This window comes from Diceros bicornis, chromosome 27 (assembly GCF_020826845.1).
Source record: "Diceros bicornis minor isolate mBicDic1 chromosome 27, mDicBic1.mat.cur, whole genome shotgun sequence".
NCBI classification, from domain to species: Eukaryota; Metazoa; Chordata; class Mammalia; order Perissodactyla; family Rhinocerotidae; genus Diceros; species Diceros bicornis.
In genome coordinates this window covers 43815041-43842347 of record NC_080766.1, presented here as the reverse complement: position 1 = coordinate 43842347, position 27307 = coordinate 43815041, and the positions used below count along the sequence as shown (strand labels likewise).

Here is a 27307-nt window from a genome sequence, read left to right as displayed (position 1 = left end):
AGAGTTAAGCTCACTTTAGGAAAGACCCCAGCAGCAGCTCCGGGCCGGGTCCCTCGGACACAGGTGCTCTCCTGCTTGTGCCCTAGGACGGAGGGGATGAGGAGCAGGGCTGGGCGGCCGAGGCCCCAGCTGAGCCCACGGGGAGCTCTGAGGCCAGCGGCCCAGGAGCTGTGCTCCTTGAGCCGCAGGGGCCTGACTTTGTGCCCCCCAACAGCGACCAGCTGGAGGGGCGCACGCTTGGGCGGGGCAGCTTCCTTTGGCAGAGGGCAGTTTCCTGGGAGGGTCTCAGCTGAGAGCTGTTGGGAGAGGCCCTCTGGCCAGGACCCACACCTCTGCCCACAGCGCCCAGCGCAGTCACCAGGACCCACCGCCCTCCTCCCACGCCGGCCCCGGGCTCGGTGTCCAAGCTCCCCATGGCAGCAGCCTGCCACAGCAGCCGCAGGCTGCCATTTTCCTTCCTGGCTGCTCCCCGCCAGACAAGGGACAGCAGCTTCCTTGGCACTGGGAGGGGCAAGTCTCCAAAGGGAAGCCGGTGGGAGGAGGGAGTGTCCACTGTCCACCCTGGGGGTGACCTTGTTAGCTAGTGACAGTTTCTGCCACCATCCTCGGAGCAGGACTCGAGCCTGGAGGAGGCTCGCTCCCTCCTCACTTGCAGGGCCCTCTGCTCTGTCACCCTGCAGCCCAAACCTTCCCCTGAGACACTGAGGCAACCCCCGCTGAGAGCTGGGCAGTCAGGGCTCCGGGGAGGAGGGCAGACCCCTTCCCTGGGTCCTTGTCACCCCTGCCAGAGCAGTGCCACCCCCAAAACTGCACAGGGGCCCAAGACCCACAAGATGACCACGCTCTGCCGCCCCTGGAGGCCATCTGGCACACAGGAAGCCCCTCCTGTCCTCTCTCCAGTGCTAAAGGATTCAAAGATCCAGCAAGGAGGAGACACTGGCGGCGCCCGTGTGGGAAATGCTGCTCACCGGAGTTCTGGGGGGACACAGGTCTGTGACGTGGCATCAGCAGAAATGAAGCTCACGACTCAGCTGGATTAGAGCTGGATTCAGTCAGCAGGGCATTTAGAGATGTCAAATTATTTTTTTAAAAAGAGAGAGAGGGAGCAGAGACTGTCCTATCGTGGCCAGGACCACCGTGACAACCCCTGGATGCCACCACGGTGGGAATTCCGTGAACAGAGCCCCGGAGTGACCACTCAGACGGGGGAGACTCTGCTGAAATAAAGAAGTTGTGCAGGGACACAGGGGTAAGGTGGGTGGCAGTTTCTCCTTCTCCTCGGATGTCCCCTGGGTCACCTCCCCTCCGTCCCATTCTCCAGGCAACTCCAGACCTGGGCACGTGGCTCAGGCCAGCAACCAGCCACAGAGACAGGTTCCGGTGGCACAGGACTGGTGGCAGGACAATCCCCAAACTTGCACCTGAGTAATTGGGAAAAAGTATTCTTTCCACTGGACTTGAAGCAGTTCAGATATAGGCCTGAAGCAGAGGGTGGAGAGCTTCTGAACACGTGCAGTTGGAGGGTGGGGGTGACTAGAGACTGGCCCTGATAATGAGACTGAGACCCTGGATCAAGCCATGCTTGAACCCGATACTCTTGCCTTCTGGGTCACATGAGCCAATGTTTCACTTTTGGTTTAAGTAAGTTTTGGTTGCACTTCTGCCTGTGTCAGGTGAATGGAGGGAAGCAAAACCCCTTGAGTATTATGAAATACAAAATATGTTATAGAAATTCGACTTTACACAACTGTAGGAGGAGCTGGGGACTTAGAAATCCAAAAGGAGAAGCTGGAGAAGGCGGGGGTCACCGAGCAGCCCTCCTGAGGCAGGGGGGCAGGTGCACAGGAGAGAGCTTGCCGGGCCTGGGGGAGCTGGGCATGTCAGCTCCAGAAGTGGCCCCACAGGAGGACTGGTGGAGAAGTCTGTGGAAAGCTGTGGCCCCTTCAGAGCCTCGGCCCCTGTGAGTTTGCAGCGAGAGAAGCAGAGCTGGCTGCAGCTCTGGAAGAGGATACACCGCAGGGAAGACCCCACCGCCCTCTGCGTCTGTGTCTCCATCTCTGAGCAGGATGGCCTGCGGGGTGTGATGGCCGCTGCTCCTCCTCCACCTGCCAAAGCCTTGATGCCAATTTCTCTTTGGGTCGAGTCCACCTGGAGCTACACGGGGAAGAGCATTCTGGAAAAGGCACAGTGACACAACAGAAACCACCAAACTTCTACTTACCGTGCAAAGAATCCTCACTTTACAAATGTCACCTGACCCACCAGGACCCTCACCTAATTCACACCCCAACCACCCTCTTGCACAGCCACCTAGAAGTGGCTGGGGCTGCAGAAGCTCCCAGAGGTTGGAGAGCCATGAGCAAGCCTGTCCCCTCCTCCCTTCCTCTGTGTGTGCCTGACAGTAGCCCATCCTCTACTTAAGCCAAGAAACAGATGTTTCCTGCCAGAGGCCCAGGCAGCCTGCCCAGACTCAGGGAGGAGTGGTGCCTGCTCCCCAGTGACACACCATGAAAGCATGCTCCTTGACCTACTCCAGGCAGACCTTCGGGGTCTCCACACCTCTCTTCCTTCACCCCCTTCACCTATGCAAAACCCTCCAGGTGCAGCCCTCTCCAAGCACCCTTGGATGCCATCAGGGGCAGGGGCCAGACTGGCAAGGCTAGAGAGCTGGGGCCTTTCCCATAACCCTCCCTGGCATGGCTTGCCACCCACCTGGACCGTCCCCTTCACCCACCTACACTAGTCCAGGTAGAAGGCAGAGGTGCCATCTTGGCCAGGTGGGGTTAGGCCCAGGACGAGCAGGGCCCGTAACCCCAAAGCCCTCTTCCCATCAGCCAGCAGCCCACTGGCACCCTTCACAGTGTACACCTCTGTCATACATCTGCTTGGTCTCCCCCAGAACCAGATCCTGGAGACACTTGCTTCCTTCCATGGGCAGCGTCCTTATCCACACCTTGGGCAGTCTCTGGATACTCTGCACCATCTCTTGGCCCAGCCTACTCTCCACAGCTCCCAGGAGCCCTTGCTTTGTCCCTGTCCACCTGACATGGCTCCTCATTTGGGACAGCCAGAGGCCCTCTGCAAGCTTGTACAGCCTGGGCCTGCTGGAAGCTCCCCACTGCTCTTGGTGGGGCTGAGCTCTGGTGTCTGCACCTCTCTTAGCTCAAGCCTTACTAGCCAGATCATTCTCTGCCTGCTTAGTGGCTAAGAACTCGGATCACACTGCCCTGAGATGCCCTATCCTCCCACCTCTCACCCTAACCCAAAATCCACCCATTGCCACCCTGAGCACAGCACCCTTCCTCATTCCCCAGCCTCCCGGCCGTCCTATTCCTAGAATGTTTCCTCCTTGTCATAGACCCCCAGTGCCACTGCAGGCCATCACCAAAACCTTTGCTCTCCGTGACTGCAGGCATCCAACAGGAGATCCGGCCTCTCCTGCCCTGGTACCTGGGACCAGTCCCCGGGAGGCCGCTACTAAAACCAGCGTCCGCTTGAGCACTCCGACGGGCTCTGTTTGTGAACTTGCCTTCCTCTCCAAAGAACGCCAAAATCCTCTGTTGCCTGAGAAGGCTCACACACTGCTTTTGGGCCACCTCACCCAGGCATCAGTGAGAGGGCTCAGGGCAAGAATCTGACGGAAAAGCCCCTTACAGCACCCCACAGACCAGCAACATACAGCACATGGGACAAAAGACAGAAAACAGCAGCTGTGGCTAAACTACTGTGGGAATGTTTTTCTCTTATCACGATCCCCTACATTCTTTTTACAATAAAAATGGCAGGGTTGGGTGGGATGGAAGATGCTGCAGCAAAACTCCACTCTCCCCCACTGAATCATGCCCCCTCATCTTGTCATGGGTCCCTGGTACAGGCTGGTCCTCCACCAGTCTCAGGGCCCTAAGCTTTGGATGTTGCTGTGACATCCTGGGAAAGCAACCTTTGCCCTCTGTTAAAGACGAATTATTCTGACACTTTTGTTTAAAGGGCAAGGAAGACTTTCTTCAAGACTATTGCAATACGGGAGAGAGATTGGCCTCAACTCTGAATACAATGACAGCTGGGGACGTACAGCCAAGGAGCAGAGTGAGGGGCCAGTGGATGGAAAATGATCGAGAGACTTCGAGGGTAGGGGATCTTGCTAAAGGGACGCCAAGACGTCACTTGGGGGATGGGGAGCTTCATCACAGAACGAGGGGGTCAGACATCAAGGGCGAGGGGATGACTTAAGAGGGTCTTTGTTGGGACCAGGCTGGGCAGGTCAAAGACAGGACAGGGGCCCGGAGGAGAAGAGATCTCAGAGGAGGCTGACTCAAGTTAGGTCTCGTCACCTCTCACAGGTCTGGGAACCCAAATGTCTGTCTGAACGTAACCTTTGACTTCTGAGAGGTTTAAATACTTGTGAGGTCTCTATTAGCGCCAGCTCGTACTGTTGTAGGCAGGTAGTGAGTCAGACGTGAGCAGGGGAAGGGACAAAAGCTGTCAAACCACAAGAGAAGAAGCCTCCTGGGAGGACCCCCTTCAGCACCCACAGCGTCCTGTTTTGCAGCCCGCTCATGCGCATAGCTGGCTTCCACCTGCTGCGCCCTGACCTCACCCTCACTCCTTGGCCCCTGCCTCGTTTCCTTAAATGCTGAATGGAGGAAGGGAATCGACCCAGCTCTAGGACAACAGTTTAAATCGCCGTGATTCAGGGCAGTTCAGAGAACATCAGCTCTATGCTCTGGGCTCGAGGCTGAAGTCTGGGGTCTGGGGGCTCCGGGCTGAGGTGGGGCTCGGGTCTGGGGTGACAGCGGGGACCGGGCTTCAGGGCTCGAGATTTGGGGCTGGAGGTCTAGGCTCGGGGTTCAGGGTTCAGGGTTCAGGGTTCGGGGCTCGCGGCTGGGAGGCGGAACTCGGGGCAGTTTTCATGCCGCGTCGCAGCAGAACTGCGTCAGAGCCGGGCATTCCCACGCCGCGCATGCGCAGGACCAGGCCCGCGGCCCGAAGGCCGGGGCCAGGCGGGCAAGGGCGGGGCCCACGTGCTGAGCGGAAACCCAGGCTGCCCCACTGCGCTCGCGCCGCCCCGCCCCTCACCTGACAGCCAATGGACTTACAGGATCCGCCCCTGACGACGCGGGCCCCGCCCCTGGAGACGCGCCGCCGCGGAGCAGATATATCCTGCAGGGTAGCCGGCGACTGAGGGCCGGGCCGGGGTCTGGGGGTCGGGCGGCCGCCACTATGAAGCTGACGCGGAAGATGGTCCTGTCCCGGGCCAAGGCCTCGGAGCTGCACAGCGTGCGGAAGCTCAACTGCTGGTGAGGGGCCGTCCCCGCGCGTCCTCCTCGTTGCCCAGCATCGGGGACCCCTCTGCCTGACACCTCCTCCCTGGGTCGAGGGCCCCCGCCCAACACCTCAGTCCTGGGACAGGGCTGGGAATGGCCTGCAGGAGAGTCAGAGGGGGTTCAGGGTGAAGGGGCTGTTGTGTCAGGCGAGGGAAGAAGGGGCACAAAGTTTGGATTGACTTATGGAACGGACTCTTTTGGCTCAATAAGACACCAATACGCTGGTTTTAGTGAGAAATAGTGCATATATTTATTAGGAAGAAATATATATATATGGGTATACTACAGCATAAGCAAATAATAATTCAATAACAATGGAAAGAAATAAGGGAGAGCAGGAGAGCGAGAGAGAGACATCAGATCGGCACTCACAATATCCGCTCCCCTACGCTGGAGAGAGTCCCTTGGACTGACACGGCTAGGCGCGAGTGCTGATCAAAAGAGGAAAAACATCAGATAGATCGAAAAAGAGAAACATCAGATCGACCGAGAGGGAAAAACATCAGATCAATCGAAAAAGAAAAAAATCAGATTGATCGAAAAGAGAGAACATCAGATCAGGTACTCACAACATCCACGCACTTACACAGGGGAGAGTCCCTTTAATTGACATGGCTAGGCGGGAGTGTCCATCGAAAGAGGTCCTGGGCAAGGCCTCCCCACCACAGGCGAGACTCTTGCCCAAGCAGAATTGTGAGTTGCTTTTATGCATGTTTCTACTTAGAGACCATCTCGATGGGAACTTTTGGTATTTTTCCTTCTCACTGTTATTGCGTGTGTACATGCACTGTAACTCCCAGCTCTTATCTCGGACCGGCACAGATGGCCGGTTTTTTATAACAGCCCAGGAGTTTTATAACCTAAATGATTGCAGCTAGTATTGTGGGAGAAGGGCCGGTTCCCACCACAAGCAGCTGCTCTGCATTTTTTTTAGTGTGGGTGGTTTCCCAGGGTCACCAAGCGAACAAACATGGCGACATTTACGTTAAGTCATCTCGGCCGAGGCTGCTTGGTTATCCGTAAGAAACCAGCCGCACAGACAGTGAACTTCGTACACAGCCACGCATAATACATCCCATGATGACAATGCCAGTGCATAAAACAAATACAAAGCAATCACGAAAAATAGATCCCATGTGCCAGGGTAACCAATTAAACAATCCTTTGGAATAAGAAATGTTATCAATTTGATTTTGTAAGTCATTGATTACAGAGTCTAAGGTAGAGGTTTCATCAGTAACATTAAAACAACATATTCCTGGTATCTGAATACATGACAGTTTATGTAATAGGAAAAGGTAATCTACAGCTGTTTGTTGAATTAATGCTTTTTTTCGTAACTCTTGTAATTTTTTAGAAATAGTAAATAAAGCTCTAACAGTGTCTTTCATAACATGAGTGAGTGAACAGGACAGATGTTTAATTTGTTTGTAATTATTTGCACTTAATCCTGGATTAGTCTCAGTGGAGCAAATCTGTACTAGTCGATCCACCTGTGCATTATATTTTTGTTTTGTTGAAATCCAAGGACTATGAGCATCAACATGAAATACTGAAATAGTGGTTGATTTACTCCATTTCCAAATATCTTTTCATATTGGCTGACCCCATATTTCTTTGTCTCCAATTTTTTATCCCCGTCGTTTTTATTGTGTCATCCATGTTGTCAATCCTTGTGCCGCCGCCCATGAATCAGTATAGACGAAGCATTATTGCCCCTGTTTCTGTGGTATTGCCTGATATATTGCATAAAGTTTAGCATATTGGCTACTCACATAATCCCCAGTAGTAACAATTGTTTGTTGAGTGGATGGATTATAAGCTACTTCCTTTTAGTTTTTTAGTCCCCCTACAACTTTAGCAGAACCATCAGTAAACCAAGCATGTTGTTTTGGCTCCTCTATGAGAGAGTCATAAGGGCCTCCCCGTCTTGCGGGGGATTCTTCGTGCTGCCCTGTGGGGGAAATCTGAGTCTCCATGTCGTATGTAGAAGCTTGTTCATGTAATGGTGATATTCCCTTAGGTCCGGGTTTTGCCCTATCTTGGATATACCATTTCCATTTAATTATATTAGGCTCCTGAGCATGACCAATTTTATGTGTAATGGGGTTACTTTGGATCCATTGCATTATAGGGATTTGAGGTCTTAATATATAACTTTATGGTTTAAGGTCAATCCTTTTGAATTTAATCAGGCCCAATAACAAGCCACTAGCTGTTTCTCAAAGAGTGTGTAATGTTTGCTAGTGTCTGGAAGTTTACGGCTCCAGAAACCCAACGGAAAGCATTTAGTTTGCTGCTTTTGCCAGAGACTCCAGTTAGCGTAGCAATCAGTAACATCTACCTGAATTTCAATAGGTCCTTTCTGTATAGGCCGTAAATCTAAGGCAGTCTGCATTGCTTGTTTAACAGCTTTAAAAGCCTCCTCCTGGGAGAGGCCCCACACAAAATCATATTTTTTCCTGGTTACTTTATATAGGGGAGCTAATAAACAACTAAGATGAGATATATGAGCCCACCAAAATCCAAATAATCCAATAAACCTTTGGGCTTCTTTTTTATTACATGGGGCTGCAAAATCGAGTATTTTTTGACATGCCTTAGGTAAAATTTCTTGTTTACCAGCATTTTACAGTATTCTCAGAAACTTTATCGTTGTGCTGGGTCCTTGTACTTTTGCTGGATTAGTTTTCCAGCCTTCTGTAGTTAAAAGCTCTATTCATTTAGTTAATTGCTCCTGTGTTGTCTCTTCTGATGTTTTTTGTATCATTATATCATCTATGTAATGTGTCAATTGCATTGCTGGTGGTAATTTAAAAGGTGAAAGAGTTTCAGCCACCTGCCTATGACAGATGGTCAGACTATGTATATATCCTTGGGGGAGTGTAGTAAATGTATATCGTTGGCCCATCCATGTAAAGGCGAATTGCTCTTGGGCTTCCTCAGGAATTGGTACGGTAAAGAAAGCATTGGCTACGTCCACTATTGCATACCAAGTGCCAGGGTGATGTTGAATGGGCTCTGTGAGGGACACCAAATCAGGGACAGCAGCCCGTATCGGGGGAGTAACTTTGTTTAATTCCCAGTAATCTACTGTCATTTGCCAGGTACCATCTCCTTTTTTCACTGGCCAAATTGGATTATTCCAAGCTGTTGTAACACGTTTTAATACTCCTACAGCTAAACAGTCTGTAATGGTGTCAGAAACCTCTTGTTGTCCTCCTGGGATTCTATACTGTTTTTTATTAATTAGCTGAGTAGCAATGGGTAGTGTCACAATGACTGCATGTATGTGAAAGGAAACAGCTCTTATTGCGAATTGATATCTCCCATAGCAAGATTTAAGGTGAGCCCCTTAAGAATGTCAATTGCTATTATATACTCTGGTATTGGAACAATCATTACTAAATACATTTGTTTTGGTAATTGGCCTATTTGCATCATAATTTAGCAGCTGTGGCTGGAATTTCCTTTCCTCCCAATCCAGTAATGACAATTGGTGCTCCCTTAAACTTTGTAGGGTTTCCACTAATGAGAGTGGCCTCCGTCCCCGTATCTACTACGGCTCATACCGCAGTAATTGAACCATTTTTCCAATATATTTTTAACGGGACATGGGGGCGTGCATCCCACCAAATAGTGGCAGCGGTCTCAAGCAGCAAGGTGGCTTGGCCTGTTTCTCAGTCCCAATGTCCTGCAAGCAATGGATCTGCTGCGGGAGGCGCGCTAGGACTGACAGGGGTACATACAGTTTCTTTAGCGGGGGAGGCCCCTCTTCCGTGCTGACCTTCTTTACATTTAACCCCTTTTTTAATATAGTTTCCATAGATCCCTTGTGTCTGCCCATCTACTTGATCTTTTGGAATTCCTGCTTGTAGCAGGGCCATGAACATGTCTTTCTGTGACATTTGATCTTTCATTTCCCTTTTATTGGAAGGAGGCTTATTAGCCTCCCAGTCCCCCAAATCTCCTAATTGCATAATTTTATCTATAATCCCCGAAATAGGATTCTCAGTGTCATTCATTAATAGAGTCATAACTTGTTTATATGTGGGGGAAGCGGTTTGAATTAGCTTATTATGAACCTGGATGCTTAGACCCATTTTATTTAAGACTTCACCAGGCCCCAAAAACACAGCCCTCTTTACTGTTTCTTTTCTCAGTTTTTGGACACAGTCTTTTAAAATATACCATGGTCTATCAGTGTCCAGCCAAATATCATCCGTAGGATATTTGTCTTGAGCTCCCTTTACTGCAAGAGCCAATAAAGTTGTACCATCAGAGTTTTGTCCATGATCATTCGGGTGGTGAGCATTCACGCTCCAATCTCGGAAAGCTCCCCGTATTACTGGGTCATTGGAGAGTGTCACAAACTTAAATGTATCTCCAGCATCCAAGTTGATCCCAGTAGCCCCCGTATCGTATAGACGAACTAACCAAGTCAAAATAGTTTCACGAGGCTTCTGCGTGGCCTGAGCTAAGAAATCAGAAATTTCCTGCTGAGTAAAATCTACTTCGTCCCTCCTGACCAGATGTTCCCCATTAGTTTCCATTCACCTGCGCCGCAGAGGGCGTGCTTCTGGCTGTTTAGGTCGGGGGATAGGCTCTTCTTCATAATCAGTCCCCTCTGAATCATCATCCCAAATATCACCATCCCAAGTATCCGGGTCCCACTCAGGACCAGCAGAGGCTATTGCCATATGTTCTTTTTGTTTGTTTACTTTTTCTTTCCTCTTCTTATATTTATACTTAGCCGCTCTCACAGCTGCTTTTTCTGCTATATGTTGGTAATTACGAGCCTGATCTCCCAAAACATAAGTTTGGCATTGAATCACAGCCAGTCGGGACTGTAAGTCTGACATTTCTTTCTCCAAAAGTGCCTTCTCTCTTCGTATTTTATCTCTGTCCTCAGTAGCCCGACGGTAAGCAGTTAACAGGCACCAGCTCCTCCGTGCTAGAAAAGAAGCATCATTCTTGCCTCTCCTTTCTACTGACTGAAAAGCTTTAGTGACATCTAGTGGTTCATGTCAGCGCAACCCAATGTCCCAAGATTCACAGAGGCCCAACTGGCAGGCCCACTCCTCAGCCAAAACACAAAAAGGAGGGTCTTCCCACCTGGGAATTGCAACGGGGGTGGTAGCAGTATTGGTGCGTTTGAACATAAAGGCCATTCTCCCAGTCAGTCCTGCTCACAGCGCCAAAAATGTTGTGTCAGGAGTGGGAAGAAGGGGCACGTTTGGATTGACTTATGGAATGGACTGTTTTGGCTCGATAAGACACCAATATACTGGTTTTAGTGAGAAATAGTGCATATATTTATTAGGAAGACAATAGGCTGTATATATATATATGTATATACACGAGTATACTATAGCAGAAGCAGAAGCAAATAGTAATTCAATAACAATGGAAAAAAATAGGGGAGAGTGAGAGACGGGGGGCGGGGGCGGAGAGAGACATCAGATCGGCACTCACAATATCCGCGCCCCTATGCTGGGAGAATCCCTTTGACTGACACGGCTAGGCGGGAGTGCCGATCAAAAGAGGAAAAACATCAGATCGATCGAAAAAGAGAAACATGAGATCGACCGAGAGGGAAAAACATCAGATCAATTGAAAAGAGAAACATCAGATTCATCAAAAAGAGAAAACATCAGATCGAGTACTCACAACATCCACGCCCTTACACGGCAGAGAGTCCCTTTAATTGACACGGCTAGGCAGGAGTGCCCATGGAAAGAGGTCCTGGGCAAGGCGTCCCCCCACAGGCGAAACTCTCACCCAAGCAGAATTGTGAGTTGCTTTTATGCATGTTTCTACTTAGAGACCATCTCGATGGGAACTTTTGGTATTTTTCCTTCTCACTGTTATGGCGTGTGTACGTGCACTGTAACTCCCAGCACTGATCTCGGACCGGCACAGATGGCCGGCCTGTGCCTGTCCTTGACATCCCACAAGATTTATAACCTAAATAATTGCAGCTAGTATTGTGAGAGAAGGGCCGGTTCCCACCACAAGCAGCTGCTCTGCATTTTTTTAGTGTGGGTGGTTTCCCAGGGTCACCAAATGGACAAACATGGCGACATTTATGTTAAGTCAGGGGCCAAGCATTCCTGGCCCCTGCCCTAGGCTAGCCTGCCCAGTCCCAGGGGCACACAGCCTCTGGGAGGTGCTGCCACATGCTCTGGTGGCCATTGGCAAAGGTCATTCCAGAATTTTCACTCCCACCCCCCTCCCGACCCCGAGTGGTGGTGTTTCAGACCCAGGCTCCAAACCTGCTATCCTTGCTTGAAACAATTGGAATTGCCTTGAAGACTGTTGTCAGGCTTCTAGGTACCTTTAGTGGGGCAGATAGATCCTTCCGTGGATGGGTCTGATTTCTGACATTGCCAGTCACTGGGAGCCATGTCTACTAACAAGGTGGGAGATCAAGGGGATTAATACTGTCAACTTAAAAAATAAAATTTCCTGTTATTTTCTCTCAAAATGAGTTCATTTGGGAATAGCCAAAAGAGTTGCAGTTCGGGGTGTGCGTGCTATGGTGAACCACAGGCAAATCTGGAAAAGAAAGGAGGGGAACTGCTTTTATGGAGAAAAAGGGGGAGAGGGAGGGGCTGTGGGGAGTGGGGAGTAACAGTTCAGGGCAGCAACGGTTTCTCATTGGCTGGGATGTTGCTGGGAGGGGAGAGAAATCTTCCTTCAGTAGAAAAGTAGTTGTACTTTCCACCCGAGATGCAAGTGTACATCTCTTCCTAGTTGGTGTAATTGATGATGTGTGATGGGGGTGAGAGCTCCCCCTACAAGCCTTCCCGACTCCAGTTTAGTTAAAGTTTCTTTTATTAATTTCCACAATACCATTTCTAGGGGGAAAGAAAGAGAACTGAGACTCTAAAGTAATGATTCAGTAAACATTGTTGAACTTGAGTCCTGGGTGGGAGGTGCTGTCTCGAGGTGACTCACTGCCTGGGAGGTGACACGACGGGATATAGGTGCTGTGGAGTCAGTGCAGGCTCAAGGGCAGGGTGGCCAGGTCTAGCTGGGCCAAGGAAGGACCAGAATGCTTCCTCAACTCCTGAAAGACCTACATGGTTCGATGGGGACTCAGAGCCAGGCTTCACGCGCTTCTGTGAACTGGGCAGTTCAGGTGGGGCGTGGGGAGCTGAGCCAAGAGCAGACCTTACTCCTGTGGTGTCGGCCGATTGACTACAGGGAGCTCTGCCTGTTTATTAAGCCTTTTTATTGCCCTGGCACAGCTGGTATTTTGGCCACAATATCCCCTGTCATTTGTTTTCAATAATGCATCCCTGTGTTCTGCATTAGGCTATCATACTTTCTCTAAGCAGGGAGAAACAACAACTCTATTTCAGCCTTTCTAAAGTGTGTTTCATAAGTTACATGTTTAGCCTTTGAACTTGGCCTCTTATAAAGACTCACTTGTTTATTTACATTAATGACAGAAATTATCCTGCTATGCGACAGCCTTGAGAATGCGTAGATCTTTGTGTCCTCCAAATGGAGCAACCTCTGCCACTCCTTAGTCTGTGAAGTCACCCTCCAGCATCAAACGTGTATAGTTTTGTTCTAAATCAACCAAGAAACAATTTTTGACATCGTTCTTGGTTATCTGGGCAAGCTTTCTTTTACTTTGTCATTGAAATCATAGAATCTTAAAGTTTGTAGGCATTTGTCACTAATTTTTGGAATTTTTGTTTTTAATTTTTTGTATTCAACTGTAACAAAATTAAAGTATATGTGTCTTTTCCTCCCCAGGGGCAGCCGCCTCACCGATGTAAGTATTATGTTGATCATCTCCAAATGCTCCCTGATCCCCAAAGCTGTAGCCTCTTCCCCAGGAGAGTTGTTCAGTTGACAGAAGGGCACCCATTCGATTCGTCCCCTAATGCGGTGCTTCATAAGGCAGAGCCGCTAATGAAGAAAATACTCTCTAAAGCCCAAGTTTATTTTGAGTTCCTTTGACTATTCTCATGTGGATCAAAGGCCCCTGTGTCCTGCAGGCCTCGCAGAGGAGGGAGCAGAGCCAAAGTGCAGCCCCTGCTCTGCCCTGGAGGAATCCCAGGGGTTTGGTTGACTTTACAGAGAAGTGCGCTTGGCTGGGAGTCTTTTTTTGTAGGTGCCTGGACTTCATGTCACTGAGGAGGGTTGTCACTTCAGCTCCTCCCCTTGGTCAGATCCAGCATCATGCTCCCCTGCCCCCGCATGGCAGGAAGAGATGGGGCCTCATGGGGGGGCAGTGCGCAGAGCCGAGCTGGGCTGTGGGCCTAGGAATAGATTTCTTTCCCTTTCTCTCTCTCTCTCTTCTAGACTGAATGTCCCCAACTTACACAGACTTTGTGTACCAGCCACTTCTTTCTTATCTCCTTTTGTTTTGTAACTTGAACTGTACCTTTCCTTAGAAACAAAGTTGGAAACACTGAGTAACTGGGCTGTCCGGAAAAGCCGACTCCACCTCCTGCTATAGCCAAAGTGCTTCTCATTCAGCAGCAAAAAAAACCCCAAAAAACAAAAGCACCACCGTAGCAGAAAATGAACCCATTGCAAGTGTGAAGCGTTCTGACCAAACCATGAGCTAGTTGAGGTCAGGTGAGGTCCGGGGCCCGGCTGGCTCCAGGCCAGCGTACAGCAGGCACGGAGATATTTGGGGCTACACCACTCATCAGCCTTACAGGTTGGGGTGCCTTTATGGGCCAATCTGAGCACCTCGCTGCTCTTTCCACTGCATCGACAGTGTTAATGTGATCTGAGATCCCATTTCAAGCCTGTCTCCCTTTTGGCCCAGCTTTGTTGGCAAGAAGGGGCTTCGTCCTTTCCTTGTACATCAGGGACAGCAAGAAGGAAGGTTCTGTCCAGCATAGGGGCATTGAGGTCCCCTCACCTGATGTGCTTTGAGGGCATCTGAAATTAGGAGTGCTCTATATCCACAGCTGGCAGTGTTTGATGGTGATGATGCTGTTTAAAGTGTTAGAGCACGCACATTTCTCCTCCCGGTTGGGGGAGTTGTCTAGGCTGCAGGGTAGAGTGTAGTGCAGAGCCCAGCATGCTCTTGAGTATTTTGTGCGAGCCCTGGCGAGGTGAGGGAGGCTACTCTGCCGTGGAGGCCCTTGAAGTGGAGTTGACTGTGCCTTCAACTGGATTCTCCATTGGGCTGATAGAGAGAGGTGATGTCACAGTGCCGGTGCCCAGCAATGTTTACAATCACATTCTTTTTTTTTTTTGAGGTCACATTGGCTTATAACATTATATAAGTCTCATTATGTTTTGACTTCTGTAAGGACCACATCATGTTCACCACTAGAAGTCTAGTTGCTATCCGTCCACTGTACACGTGTGCCCCTTTACCCCTTTCACTCCCCCCACGCCCTTCCCCTCTGGTAACCACCGATCTGTTCTCTGTACGTATGTTTGTTTACATCACACTCTTTTCCTTCCTAGATCTCCATCTGCCGGGAAATGCCAAGCCTGGAAGTGATTACCCTCAGGTACCTAAACTCCTGCTGTCACTCTGAGTCACTGGGGCTTGAAAGAGGGGGAGAGCCTTCAGATCCCTCCCCAGAACCGCGGGACGTCAGATAACCCCAAGACTCCCAGGGAAAGTCTGGGAGGGCCGCTTGTGTAGGGGAGGCGGCCCACGGCCATCAGGGGAGCCTGGCTGCTCCTCAGCTCCCACCGCGCTGCGACCGCTTTTCTGGAGGGAACCTGGGCCCCCCCGTTGAGCACGCCCTGCTGCGTCCCTGCCCACCCTCACTGCAGTCGGTGGATGCCGCCCTCTTAACGATGAGCAGCCAACCTCACAGTGGCCGCGTCTGCCCCCAGCGCCCCAGCGCCCCAGCCTTCTCTGCCCTCCTGGTTCCCTCACTGCTAGGAGCTCTGCCAGTTTCTGTGTGTCACGTGATCTGTCATTGATAAGAGTTACCTCGTCCAGAGCCAGTGGCGTTTTTTTTTGTGTGTGTGTGAGGAAGATCAGCCCTGAGCTGACATCCATGCTAATCCTCCTCTTTTTGCTGAGGAAGACCGGCTCTGAGCTAACATCTATTGCCAATCCTCCTCCTTTCTTTTCCCCGCAAAGCCCCAGTAGATAGCTGCATGTCATAGTTGCACATCCTTTTAGTTGCTATATGTGGGACGCGGCCTCAGCATGGCCGGAGAAGTGGTGCGTCGGTGCACGCCCGGGATCCGAACCCAGGCTGCCAGTAGCGGAGCGCGCGCACTTAACCGCTAAGCCACGGGGCCAGCCCGCCATTGGCGTTTTAACAGACGTAGGAAACCTTGAATTAACCAAACACTGTCATTGGGATTCCAGGCAGCCGGGGAGTATTTGGGGGGTCGGGGGAGGGAGGAACGTACTCTGCCCCCGAACTCACTCCTGCCCATCTAGACCCTGGGAGGGAGCCCACAATTGTGGATTGCCACTACTTGCCAGATGCTAGCGTGGGTGCTTTTTGCAAGTCCCCCCGTGTAAAACCTCACAGAGTTGAAACCCTGCAAGGAAGGCATACTCTGCCTGTTTGGTAGTTCAGAAGGTTCTGGAAGTCGCCCTAAACGTGGGGGTCATAGGCACTTGGTCCCTTGCAGACCCCTGTGACTTACCTTCCTGATCACACTGATGGCCACTGTTTGTCCCTCATCAACCCCTCCGCTCCTTCTGTTTTGTGCCTTCCATGGTCTCCTGGTGGACCCCCATGTCCACCCACCTTGTGCTCACGGCTCCCCCAGCCCCAGCCCGAGCCTGTCCTGTCACTGCCATGCCTTCTCGTGAGATGAACGTATGGGCCTGGAGCTGCTCTCCCACCTCAGGCAAGGCTTGGATCTCTGTGCCTTGGTTTCCCTATCTGTAATAGGGAGAAAATACCAGCACCCACCTCACAGGGCGATGAGGAGCGGCTACAGTCGGGATCGTGGAGCATGTAGCAAGTGTGCTCATGCCACTTCTGTCATGTCGTTTACTCGTTACAATTGTCAGTGGAGCTGGGACTTGAGCCTGCGCCCCAGAAAGCCTGACCTGACAGATGATAGCTTTCCATTTCCCCAGAATAGCAGGAACCTCTGAGGCAGGTGTGACTTTAACCCTGTCTCTGCCATGCTCTGTCTGTGCGATTCTGGGCCTCTCTGAGCAGCAGGTCCTCATGTACACAGCGTGGAGGAAGGGCAGTGCCCGGGGTTGTTGACCAGGCTCAGGTACACGGTGCCTGGACGTTGGCTGCATTGGAACTAGTGGGGCCACGCCGTGTGGGCATTGCTGCCTGAAAACAGGGGGCAGTCCTTTTGTGGGTGAATCCATTGCACTGTGGTCTGAGCGCCGGGGGTGGGAAGCTGTCCTTGTCCATTCCGGCTGCTGTAACGGAATTCCACAGACCGGGCAGCTCAAACACAGACATGTACTTCTCACAATATGGAGGCTGGCAGTCCGTGATTAGGGTGTCTGGTGAAGACCCGCTTCCTGGTTCATAGACAGCCATCTCTGCACTGTGTCCTCACATGGCGGAACGGGCAGGCTCTCTGGGGTCCCTTTTTGTTTTGCTGAGGAAGATTAGCCCTGAGCTAACATCTGTGCCCATCTTCCTCCACTTTATATGTGGGACGCCACCAGAGCATAGCTTGACAAGTGGTGTGCAGGTTGGCGCCCAGGATCCAAACCTGCAAACCCCGGGCTGCCGAAGCTGAGTGCACGGACTTAACCACTATGCCACCGGGCTGGCCTCCAAGGTCCCCTTTTTAAGGGCACTAATCCCATTCATGAGGGCTCCACCCACGCGACCTACTCACCTCCCAAAGGCCCCTCCTGCCAACACCACATTGGGGGTTAGGATGTCATCATAGGTTTTCGGGGAGGACAGAAGCATTCAGTCCACAGCAAAGGCGGTGTTAGCCCCCTGGTCAAGAAGGGGGCCTCCAGGCCAGGCTGCAGGCTCACCTCCTCGCTTTACACTGACTGCCTGTGCCCTGGGCAGCTTCCTCCATCTCGAGGATTCCAAAGCCTGCGTTTCGCTTAAGAGCGAGTGGTGTCAACCCCACACCCAGCTGCTAAGTGAGATAACCCATGTGCCAAGCACAGCACCCCCACCAGTAACTGCATTAACAAGCAAGTGTCCAGTATGGTGTCCCTGAGGGAGAACTGTGACATCCCTTCAACGTGCGTGCAAACACAAATGCAGCCTCCCGGAAAGAGTGTTCTAGATAGGTCTCGCACATCGGGCAGGGTCCCACAGAGTAGCCCGACTCACGGCCTCCAGCTCTGCAGGGGACAGCGGCGTCCCACAAAGCTGTGGAGGAGGAACGCACCGGGCTGTGTGGCGCTGCCGCTGGGCGCAGTGGGCCTGGGGCTGGGGACGCCGGAGGATGCTGGGCCCCGCCCTGAGCTGAGCGTGTGAGCAGCCCGGCCTGTCTGGGTGTGGAGGTGGATGATTCTGCTCGTGTCAGTTTAAACCCGCAGGGCTCTGCCTCAATCCCAGCTGGTTTTCTGTCTCTGATGTGTTCATGATTCTGTGGAACCAAATTTAAACCCATACGCTTGGGTTTTTTTAGATGTGGGGTTCGGAAGTCCAGTGCTCAGTTCTGTGTAACATGGAGCTTACTCACATTTGCCGTGGGCTTTTCTAGCACCGCCTGCTTTGGGGTGCAGTGCTTACCCCTTGGGGGTCTGCGTTTCCTCTCCTATACGTGAGAGTAAAACATCCCTCCCCCCACGCTGACTCCTCGAGGCCTAAATGGAGCAGGAGGCCAGAGGGGCTGTCCCTGCCGCCCACACCTTCAGTTAAGGGACTTCTGCCCTGAAGCTTCCTCCTCTGAGGTCTCCTGGGGTCTTCATTGAACTTGACTCATTACAGCCGATTTTGACCTCCTCCTGAGGAGAGAGCAGCTGGGCCCAGCCCCGGGAGGGCTGGTTTCTGGTGTTCACAATTGCAACGAGACAGGGTGGAGGGGTGCCTGGCACACATGCCGGGCATGCGGGAGGCAGCTGCTAACCCTGCGGTCTCCATGCAGCGTCAACAGCGTGTCCACCCTGGAGCCCGTGAGCCAGTGCCAGCAGCTGAGCGAGCTCTACCTGAGGAAGAACCGCATCCCCAGCCTGGCCGAGCTCTTCTACCTGAAGGGCCTGCCGCGTCTCCGCGTGCTGTGGCTGGCCGAGAACCCGTGCTGCGGCGCCAACCCCCACCTCTACCGCATGACCGTCCTGCGCAACCTGCCCCAGCTGCAGAAGCTGGACAACCAGGGTAGGTGTCCGCAGGTGCCGCAGCTGAGCTGGGCAGTCCCTCCCCCTCCCCGCCCTTTCTGCAAACTCGGATCTCTCGAGACTTTGTGGGTGCCTCCTTCTCTGCGGTCTCCTCAGGGGTGTCCCCCAGATTCGTGCTGCTCCTTCAAAAGTCAGGGTCATCCGATTACTGGGCATGGCCTACCCGCACAGGGCAGCATCTCTGGACCCTAACAATTGTTCATCCCCCCGCTGTTGACCGCTGAGCTGTTTCTTCTCCTTTCCTTGTTAAGTACACTCGGCTCCAACACTCATCCACACACCCTGGGGAGCACAGGCGAGTGTCCCGGCCGGCCAAGCAGTGTCACTGCTGGTCCATGGGGACGCGAGGTGGTGGTATCCCCATGCTCCCACCGGCAGGTGAGGGTGCACCCCTCACTCCTCGCCCTCCCAGCGCTGGGTTACCTGGTGTTCGCTCTTGCTGCTGGAGGTGTGGATGGCCGCCTCCCTGTGGTTTTAATCTGCATCTCCATCACCCTGAGGTGAGCAGCTCAGCTCGTCATGGGCAGTGGGTGGTTTGTGCTCCGGCCTCCAGTGAGGTCCAGCCCATTTCCAGGGGCCGTGCCTTTTTTGTTAGTGCACTGGCGTTCCCTGTGTGCTGGTTCCTAATCCTTGTCACATGTGCACAATGATTTTCTCCCAGATGAACAATTTTCATATAAATAAACTTCAGGGAAATTAGTCACATGTGAGTGAAATGGAATAAATGTGATGTATTCTGTTCCTTTTTAAAATTTATCTTAATTTGGGTTTTTTTGAGTGTTTGCTTTTGGCAAATGGTGGAATTCACATTCACAAGCAGTTGTTAACCATCTGCTGTGTGTCCAGCAAGTGCTGGGGGGGCGATGTGACAGTGGCAGGACCCGGTCCTGCTCTCGGGTTGCTGGCCATCAGGTGGGCAGACAGACGCCTCTTTTCTAAAGCAAACTGGGCTGATGCTGCAGTGAAGACAGAGCCGCAGCTCGTGGGGCTGGTGTGCGTGAGGCCGGTCTGACGCTTTTGCCCCTCTCCTTGACCCCGAAGCTGTGACCGAGGAGGAGCTGGCCCGAGCGTTGATGGAGGGAGAGGAGGTCACGGCCCCCAGCCTAGAGGGCACGGGGAACGGCCGGCCCGAGCTGCCCTACGCCCTGAGCACCATGAGCGCCACTGCCGAGATGCAACGGGACCCGCTGAGCTACGGCGAGGAGGAGGCCAGGTGCGCCAGCGGAGCCTGTCCCGGTCCTCCCACCGAGAGTCACCGGGCCATCCTGTGGCTTCGTCTCTGGGGAGTGAGGGAAGGGAATTGCTCAGGGTGGTTCTTCCTGTCTGTGGCTCTCTGTCGCCCCCAACCTGGTGTCAGTGGTGTGTCCAGGAGGAGGCACAGGACACAGGAGCTTGTGTGGGCGTGGCCTGGAGGTGGGATGCGGTGCAGTGGATTAGTGGGCAGGAGGGAAAGCCACGTGGCCGTGGCTGCCTGAGCTGCTGTACAGCCTCAGGGAGTCCGGTGGGGGGGCATGTGGGCCCTGAGGAACGGCCCTCCCCGACCCAAAGACCACCTCAAACAGGGCTTGGGCGGCCTCTGAGGGCTGTTCCCTGATTGTCACGGACGTTGTGAGCAGGAACTGAACGTGGCGGATGTTGTAGAGACCGCGTTTACCGCGGGGCCACCAGGCTGAGCTTCCCCGTAGCAGATGAAGTCTCCCTTTCTGTTTTCTGCACGGGGAGGTCTGGATGTTGCCTCAGTGGTGGGCACTTGCGTCCGCCGCCCTGTGTCAGGGGCTCTCTCACACATCTTTTGTGTTTAGTGACCCCCCCGGCCCTGGGGGAGCTCCAGGTGCAGGGAGTGGCCCCCAATGGGATCACAGAGAAATAAGTGCTGGGGCCACGAATCCACCAGTTCCACCCTTCTGTCCGGTGCTCCATCCCTCCAGAGCAGTGTCACGTAGCGGTGTTTCCCTGCGTACTGAGGGGTGGAGACTCATGCGCAGGAGTCTCTGTCGCTGTGCCCCGGGCTCTGGGATCTGACCCTACAGACGCTTGTGAAGGTGCCGCCGGGCCCTGCGCTCCTCGGGCCTCACGCACCGTTGTCGTCCCCCACCCACAGCAGCATCCAGGGGCAGCTCGGCCTGAAGCCCGCTTCACGGGACCAGCTTCCTTCCTTCCCACAGAGGGACGCTGTGAGCAGTCGCAGGAACAGGGTGAGTAGTGATGGAGGTGATCCTGGCCAGAGGTGGCCACCGCTGTCTCTGCCCAGGATGTGGGAATTGCGGGGGTTGGGGTGGGGACAGGGGCTGGAGACGTTTCGGGGCCTCACAGCCAGGCCCCAAAAGGTGGGAGGCTGGCCAGTCGTCTGATCTAAGCTGATTATCAGAAGAGGCACAAGGGCGGGGGAGGGTGTGCACGTGTGTGCGACTGGGCCTCCCAGCACGCGGGGTTTGCCGAGGGCCTGAGGCTGCAGGCAGGACCCCGCATCTGGCCTGGGCTTAGGTTGCTGTGGCAGTGCTTTGAACCGCAGAGGTTTGCTGCTGTGGAGTGGCCTCCTGCCTGCAGTTAGAGGTGGGGACTCCTCGTCCTGGCCAGGGTGGATGCCGTGTCACCGTGCAGTGACCAGGAAGCAGGCCCCGTGGCTCCAGAGGCTTCCCTGTAAGGAATAATGGGTCATTGACTAACAAGAAGTGGGTCAAGTGGGCAGCTGGGTGACGTTGTGGAAGACCTGGGTTCCTGTCTGCTGCCCGCGTCACTCTGGCTCGTCCTTGAGCTCATGCCCCTCTTGGTCACAGGGCTGACACCTCTCGTCCAGGGTCACACCCAACAGAAGGACAGGGGACATTACATCCCCTGTGTGTCATCTTATCGGCAAACAGCTGCTCCCCTGTGTGCCTCCCCCACCTCACCCCCAGCAGTCTTGGTTTCATCAGCTGGAATTGCTCACGTCCCCAAGCCAGACCCAGTCACTGGCCCGGAGACCAGGGTCACCACGGCTAGCTTGGCCCAGTGGAGACCTTACCACCTGGTCATGTGGGAAGGGGCTGCCTGAGCAGAACCGGGGTCTGTGAGGGAGGCCCATGACCCCTCAGCACCTGCTCCCAGGGTGCCCGGCTGTCCTCAGCCCTGCGGGGCCTGGCTTGGCCTGACCACAGCTGTCGGGGTACTGTGGTCTCCACGTGGGCTCACATAGGCAGGGCCCCACAGTCAAAGGGTGGGGTTGGCCTGAAACTGTGGGCTAGGGCTCAGTCATTCGTTCAGTGACCACTCGCAGTGCATGCAGAGCCTGTGGGAGGTCCAGACATGGATAGATGGGGGCCCCGGCCTTGGAAAGTGCCAGCCCAACCTCCATGAAAAGTGTCCCCAAGAGCTGCGAACAGATGTGGCTGCAGACTGATGGCCGGTCTGGGGAGCCATCGCTGGGCCTATGGCCCATCCCCCCACCTGCAGGTCAGTGTCCCCTCAGGACTTTGCTTCTCAGAGAGGTGGCTGTGTGGAGCCAGCTCAGTGGTCCGTGCACATACTTCCCTGACGCATTGCGGGAGGAGCCTGGATAGAGACACAGTCCCCAGGAGCAGGCCTGTCCTTGCAGGGGGCTGAGGCCCGAAGCTCCCTCCTCCCCCCGCCTGGGGCCTCTGCAGAGCTGAGGACAGTGGACCAGAGTTGGAAACACTGGTTCAACTCTGTGCTCCCATAAACGCAAACTAGAAATCATGCAAGCTGCTTACACAGGCACACTTGCTTCTGGGCAGTAGAGGAAGGAAGGGCCCAGGCCCTGCCATGGACAGTCCCAGCCAGGCTGGGTGCCCCAGTGGGCGGCAAGCCCCCCACAGGCTCCTGAGTGCAAGGATGCAGGTGCCAGGGAGACCCTGGGGACGTGGGGAGCCGAGTGAGATTCGAGGGGAGCAGAAGCCTTAGAGTGTTGGGGGCGTTCAGGGGTGGGCACCCAGGGTGTAGGCCATGGAGCAGGGGCTCCAGAAGCTCCATGCTCTGTCCCGTGTGTGAGCCTCTGAGCAGATCTCACATTGCGGTGTGCTCCCAGCTCACACCATTCCTCCATTCATCTCACGAGAATCAGCTTAAGGAGCCCCCTGTGTGCAAAATCCTTCCCACATGTTTCCGGCAGAAATGACAGTAGAAACTGTGTGTAGATGTATGGACGTACACACGCACGACACACATAAGCACATGTATCTGAGCACGTGTTACTGAGTGCCATTCTGGGCCACTCAGCCTGCCTCTAATGCTGCTCTATCACTGACCAGCTGTGTGACCAAAGGCCAGTCACTCAGCCTCCCTGGGCTTCAAGGCTGTGAGCGTGAGATGCGGTGAGCCACACCAGTGCCACGGCTGAGGCTTCAGGCTGCCCGGCTCTCTGTCCGAGTGGTCTGTTGTTGGTTGCCCGGAAGGCCCGCCCCTCCTGAAGGCCGGTAACCATGATGTGCACGTGACACTGGCCAGGGACCAGTGCATCACGGTGCGGGGCGTAGTGCTCAGCCAGTGACTCCCTGTGCCCCCAGAACAACGTGCTGACCGCCATCCTGCTGCTGCTGCGAGAACTGGACACCGAGGGGCTGGAGGCCGTCCACCAGACCGTGGTCAGCCAGCTCCAGACCCTGCACAAGCCGGAGCTGCAGGAGGACATGGAGTGACCGTCAGCAGGGCCCCAAGCTGGCAGGCCCTCCTCGCAGGACCCTGCCCCGAGGTCCCGAGCACCTGAGAGACAGGGTCACTGCCACAGCCGCGGCCTCCCCTGGACCTGCGAGCTGAGTCCCTGCACGCAGGACTGCCTCCCTAGGACGCCTCAGCCCGCCCAGGAAAGCTGAGCTCTGGGCGCACGCCGGCCACCCCGGCGAGGGCAGAAGGGGCGTTGGGCACTGTTGGGCAGACCCGTTCCTGTGCCCTCCACCGTGAGGGGTCCCAACCACATGCCAGGCCCAGGCCTGGACGCCCATCGGGAGGGCCCACCTTGACCTAGCTCTTCCTGAAGGTGGGCTTCGCAGGCCGTTCTCCCTAATAAATATTTTTGCCAAGTCTGATCTGGAAGCAGACATTTCCTGAGTGACAGACACGCTCTGGACGTGCTTTTCAAAGGTCAGAGCCATTGCTCACCCATGCTTTCCCATGTCAGTTCTCTGACTCGGTCGTGAGATAGACCACAGAGACTTCCAGAATGACAGCATCCTTAGAGAGACAAGCTGCCCTGCATTCGCATCAGCACACACAGCCTCCTGCTGCCCGCTGGGGACGTTGTGTTTGAATGGCAGGGGCTGGGAGGGACGTGCTTCCTCTTTTCTCTGTCCCTTCCTGAGAGCCCAGCAGCCATGCAGAGGGTTTGTGCTGACCCGGCTGGAGAGGGCTTGGACAGACCGGCTTGCCACTGCCGTATGGGGCCCCGGGGCAGCCACAGGTGAAGCAGCTAGGTGGGAAACGGCAGCCTTGTGGAAACTGCGTCTAAAACATTTTCTTCCTCTGGGAGGAGTATCAGGCCTTACATGATGCACAGGATCTGGGCCATGATGCTGCAGCCCTGGGGGTCCCTCCTAGTGCCCCCAAAAGCCGAGGATGCCTCCACGTGGAAGGGGAGGGGTGTGAGCCCTGAGCCCTTAGAGAAAAGCCCGTTCTTACTGCAGTTGAAATGACTGGGACCGGAGAGGGAAAGAGTGATGTTCTGTCCGCCCCTTTCTTCCTGTTGCGGGGAACATCCACATTCCTGTGCGAGCTGAGGACATGCCAGCTGTGTCAGAGCCACACAAAGCGAAGGGGTGACTTCACCACCACATGTGCGAGAAACCAGTGATGGAGTGACAGCGCCTGGCAGACCACGCTCTCCTTGAAGATGATGCTGCGCTTGTGGTGCGGGCCGTTCCCAGCTGTTGAAGGAAGGCTGTTGCCCACCAGCTGTGGGAGCCCAGGCTAGGTGGGCGGTTTATCTGCGGAGTTCTTCTGTAGTTCTTCAGGACCAGGGGTGAGCTCTGAGCAGTGGGAAGCAAGGAGTCGCTGCCTGGTGGCAGCTAGGAAGGGTCGGCGCAGAGCCCGTGTGTGTGCCTTCTCTTGTAATTACAGGACGCTCTCAATAAAGCGTTATCTTGGTGAGAACAAGTTGGACGTGGTTATGTTAAGAACACCGTCCCTTTCCCATCCACTGGGCGGGGCTCACACGAACTCCCGCCTGCCCCGTGACCTGGTACACCTCAGTTGGGGACCCTTGAATTGGACCCTGGTCAGGGTGAGCTGCCCTCCTCAGAGCCTCCCGTCAGCTCGCCAGGTCCTGCTCCTGGCTACCCGCTCACTCGGTGCCCTTTTGAAGCCTTCAGGCTGGACCGAGGACAGAGCATGTCCACCCTTGGCCTGGAACCCGTGGCCTCTGGCCATTAACAGGCCCTTTACAGTCCCTGTTCTGGACTTCTCCCCAAGTAACCCTGAGAGCCGGGCTTTAGAGCAGAGCAGGTGTTGGCATTACACCCTGTGCATGTGTCCCGTTAGAGACTGAGACCCAGGAGGACACATCACCCAGCTAGAAATGCTGGGCAGTCCAGCCATAGGTGGGCCCGACACTCCGTGTCCTCACTGCAGAGCCGCTGTCCAGGGGCGAGAGCGGTCACTCTGTGTTTTAGGCACCACCCAGCTGGTCACCAGGGCCAGTGGCTGATGCACAGCTGTGCAGGTTCCAACACTCATCTGGCAGGACAAGCCGAGGGGCTTCCACCCCAAGAACTGAGTCCTCATCCAGCGTGTGACACTGATTGGGCCAGGCCAAAGCATAACCAGGACCAGGAAGTGGCCGGTGTCCCCCCACTGGAGCCTCCCATGTGGAGGCGACACCATCTGTCTCCTGCCACTGGGTGGGGACCTTCACCCCACGGCGCTGGGGCTGGGCCCTAAGCGCCCCACAGCACAGGAGCTTGCTGAGCCGGAGGCCCTCCCCCTCTGCTCCCCTACACAGGGCGGGAGGTGAGCTCTGAGCTCTGGGGAAGATGAAGTTCACGGTGCCCTTTGCTCTTGGTGCCTGGGGACGAGTTTCGGGAGAAGCAGGGAGTGGAAAGGAGTCTTCCAGATGACGGAGCGCTAGCTCACCTTGTCCCCGAGCCCGGAGTGGCCCTGTTTGGAGGAGGACATGGGTGGCTCTCTCATTGATGGTCGTCCTCCGGGAAAGCATTTGTGGAGGCCTCTGTCCCCAGAGGGGCCTGCAGCACGCTCACAGCTCCCCCACGGGTTCTGGAGTCAAATCAGTTGGGAAATTAGAGAAGGAACCAGGGGTCTTTGCTGCCGGCATTCTCGGAGAACAGTGATTCTCCAGGGGTGCTATAAATAGACACACGGGCTCCAGTGTTCCCCTTGGGGGGCCTGGGATTCTGACGGGTCCCCGCCAGGGCGTAGGAACAGCCCAGGTCTGCTGAGCGTGATGCCACCGTGGCGACTGCTGAATTCTCCTCTCCAGCTGAGAGACCTGGCCAGCTAGGAGTGGACGCTCACAGTGGCCTCGTAGAGTGAGGTGTGGGGCTGGACATCCACCATCCCAGCGAGGGGACCTGTTTGCCGGCCTGTGCCTGGTCCTGCCTGCCTGCACCCCTGTGCTCCTGCAGTATGCTCAGACGGGGCCGGGACCCATGTGGGCACACGGACCCTGCACTCAGTTAACACTCCGTTGTTGCCGTCCTGAAAGTGTTACTCGTTGTTCACTGAGGGGCCTGCATGTTCGTTTGCTCCGGGTCCCCAAGATGACTAGCCAGGCCTGGGCTCAGACGTTCCCCAGGAATTCGATGTCTTTCTGTTCCTGCAGGTCCATCGCCTTCTATGTTAGAATGAAATGTGGTTTCTACGTAAAGGTAGAGCTGCCATCACAGCAGCGCTCGAGGGAGGCAGGGGGCCACGGGTCTCGCCTGTGGAAGCCCAGCCAGTGCCCTCCCCTCCGCGGGAACGGGCGGGCGGGGCAGGGCTGGAAGAGACAAACCTGTGAATCTTACCCAGGCCAATGGTGAGGCGTCTGCGTCAAACCATCATTCAAAACCTCGAGTAGGAAAGCCAGGACAGTGTCACTGCACCGTTCCCACGTGCCTGACAGGTGAGCCGACGGATGAGCGCCCCGACTGGACCGTCAGACTGAGACAAACACCCCGTGTGGGGCCTTGCCGTCCCCTGGCCAGGCTGTTGGGGGGCTGTGACGGTGCATTGAGGCCCTCAGGAGAGGTTCCTCCCGAGGTCGTGTTGTGAGGGCACCTGTGCGCACCCGCCTCTGAGGTGATTTTCCAGAAACGCTGTCCAGCATCCCGCTGAGCGCCCACCGCCAGCAGAATTGTGGGAAAACGCTGTCATTAAACCTGCCGGGCACAAGGCGTTCTGCTTGGGCACAAGGCGTTCTGCTTGGGCAGATGCTTCTCCAAGTTCCATTGTCCCGCTTAGATTCACTCACGGGCTTCATTTCCTGGAAAGCTTGAAGAAATATCAGTATTTTCCAGGGCCTGAAATTAGTCTTCACGTAGTGAGACAGAATGCAAAAGTGACATGACAGAAGAACAATGCACTTGAAGTCACCTACGTCCCAGAGCCTGCCCTTGCTGCGTCCCCAGCGGCCCCAGGCTCAGGATGGGCACTGGGGACAGCCTGCCCCGTGGGGCTCCCCCTCCTCCACACCTGGGATGGTGGCTTCAGGGCAGCTGCGCTCCAGGGCTGCCCTGAGCCTCGGGGATGGCTGTCTGGGCTGAGAGCCGGCTCTGGGTTCAAGTCTTCCTCACCCTTGCCAGCTGGGGGT

The 27307-nt window shown here is 54.6% G+C and overlaps 1 protein-coding gene across 3 annotated transcripts; it reads left to right on the top strand.

The window, feature by feature from the left end:
* The first annotated feature begins 5188 nt into the window (after positions 1 to 5188).
* On the top strand, positions 5189 to 25178 carry CFAP410 (cilia and flagella associated protein 410). Of its 3 annotated transcripts, XM_058523227.1 has the most exons (7): positions 5189 to 5297; positions 13095 to 13113; positions 14775 to 14821; positions 18324 to 18553; positions 19615 to 19786; positions 20675 to 20768; positions 23076 to 25177. In XM_058523227.1, exons 1-7 carry the CDS (start codon positions 5221 to 5223, stop codon positions 23205 to 23207), a joined length of 771 nt encoding a protein of 256 aa, XP_058379210.1. In that variant the 5' UTR covers positions 5189 to 5220; the 3' UTR covers positions 23208 to 25177. The 3 variants fall into 3 exon arrangements, with proteins under 3 accessions (XP_058379210.1, XP_058379211.1, XP_058379212.1); XM_058523229.1 differs by lacking the exon at positions 13095 to 13113 and having other exon boundaries at positions 5218 to 5297; positions 23076 to 25178; XM_058523228.1 differs by lacking the exons at positions 13095 to 13113; positions 14775 to 14821 and having other exon boundaries at positions 23076 to 25178.
* Positions 25179 to 27307: the final 2129 nt, after the last annotated feature.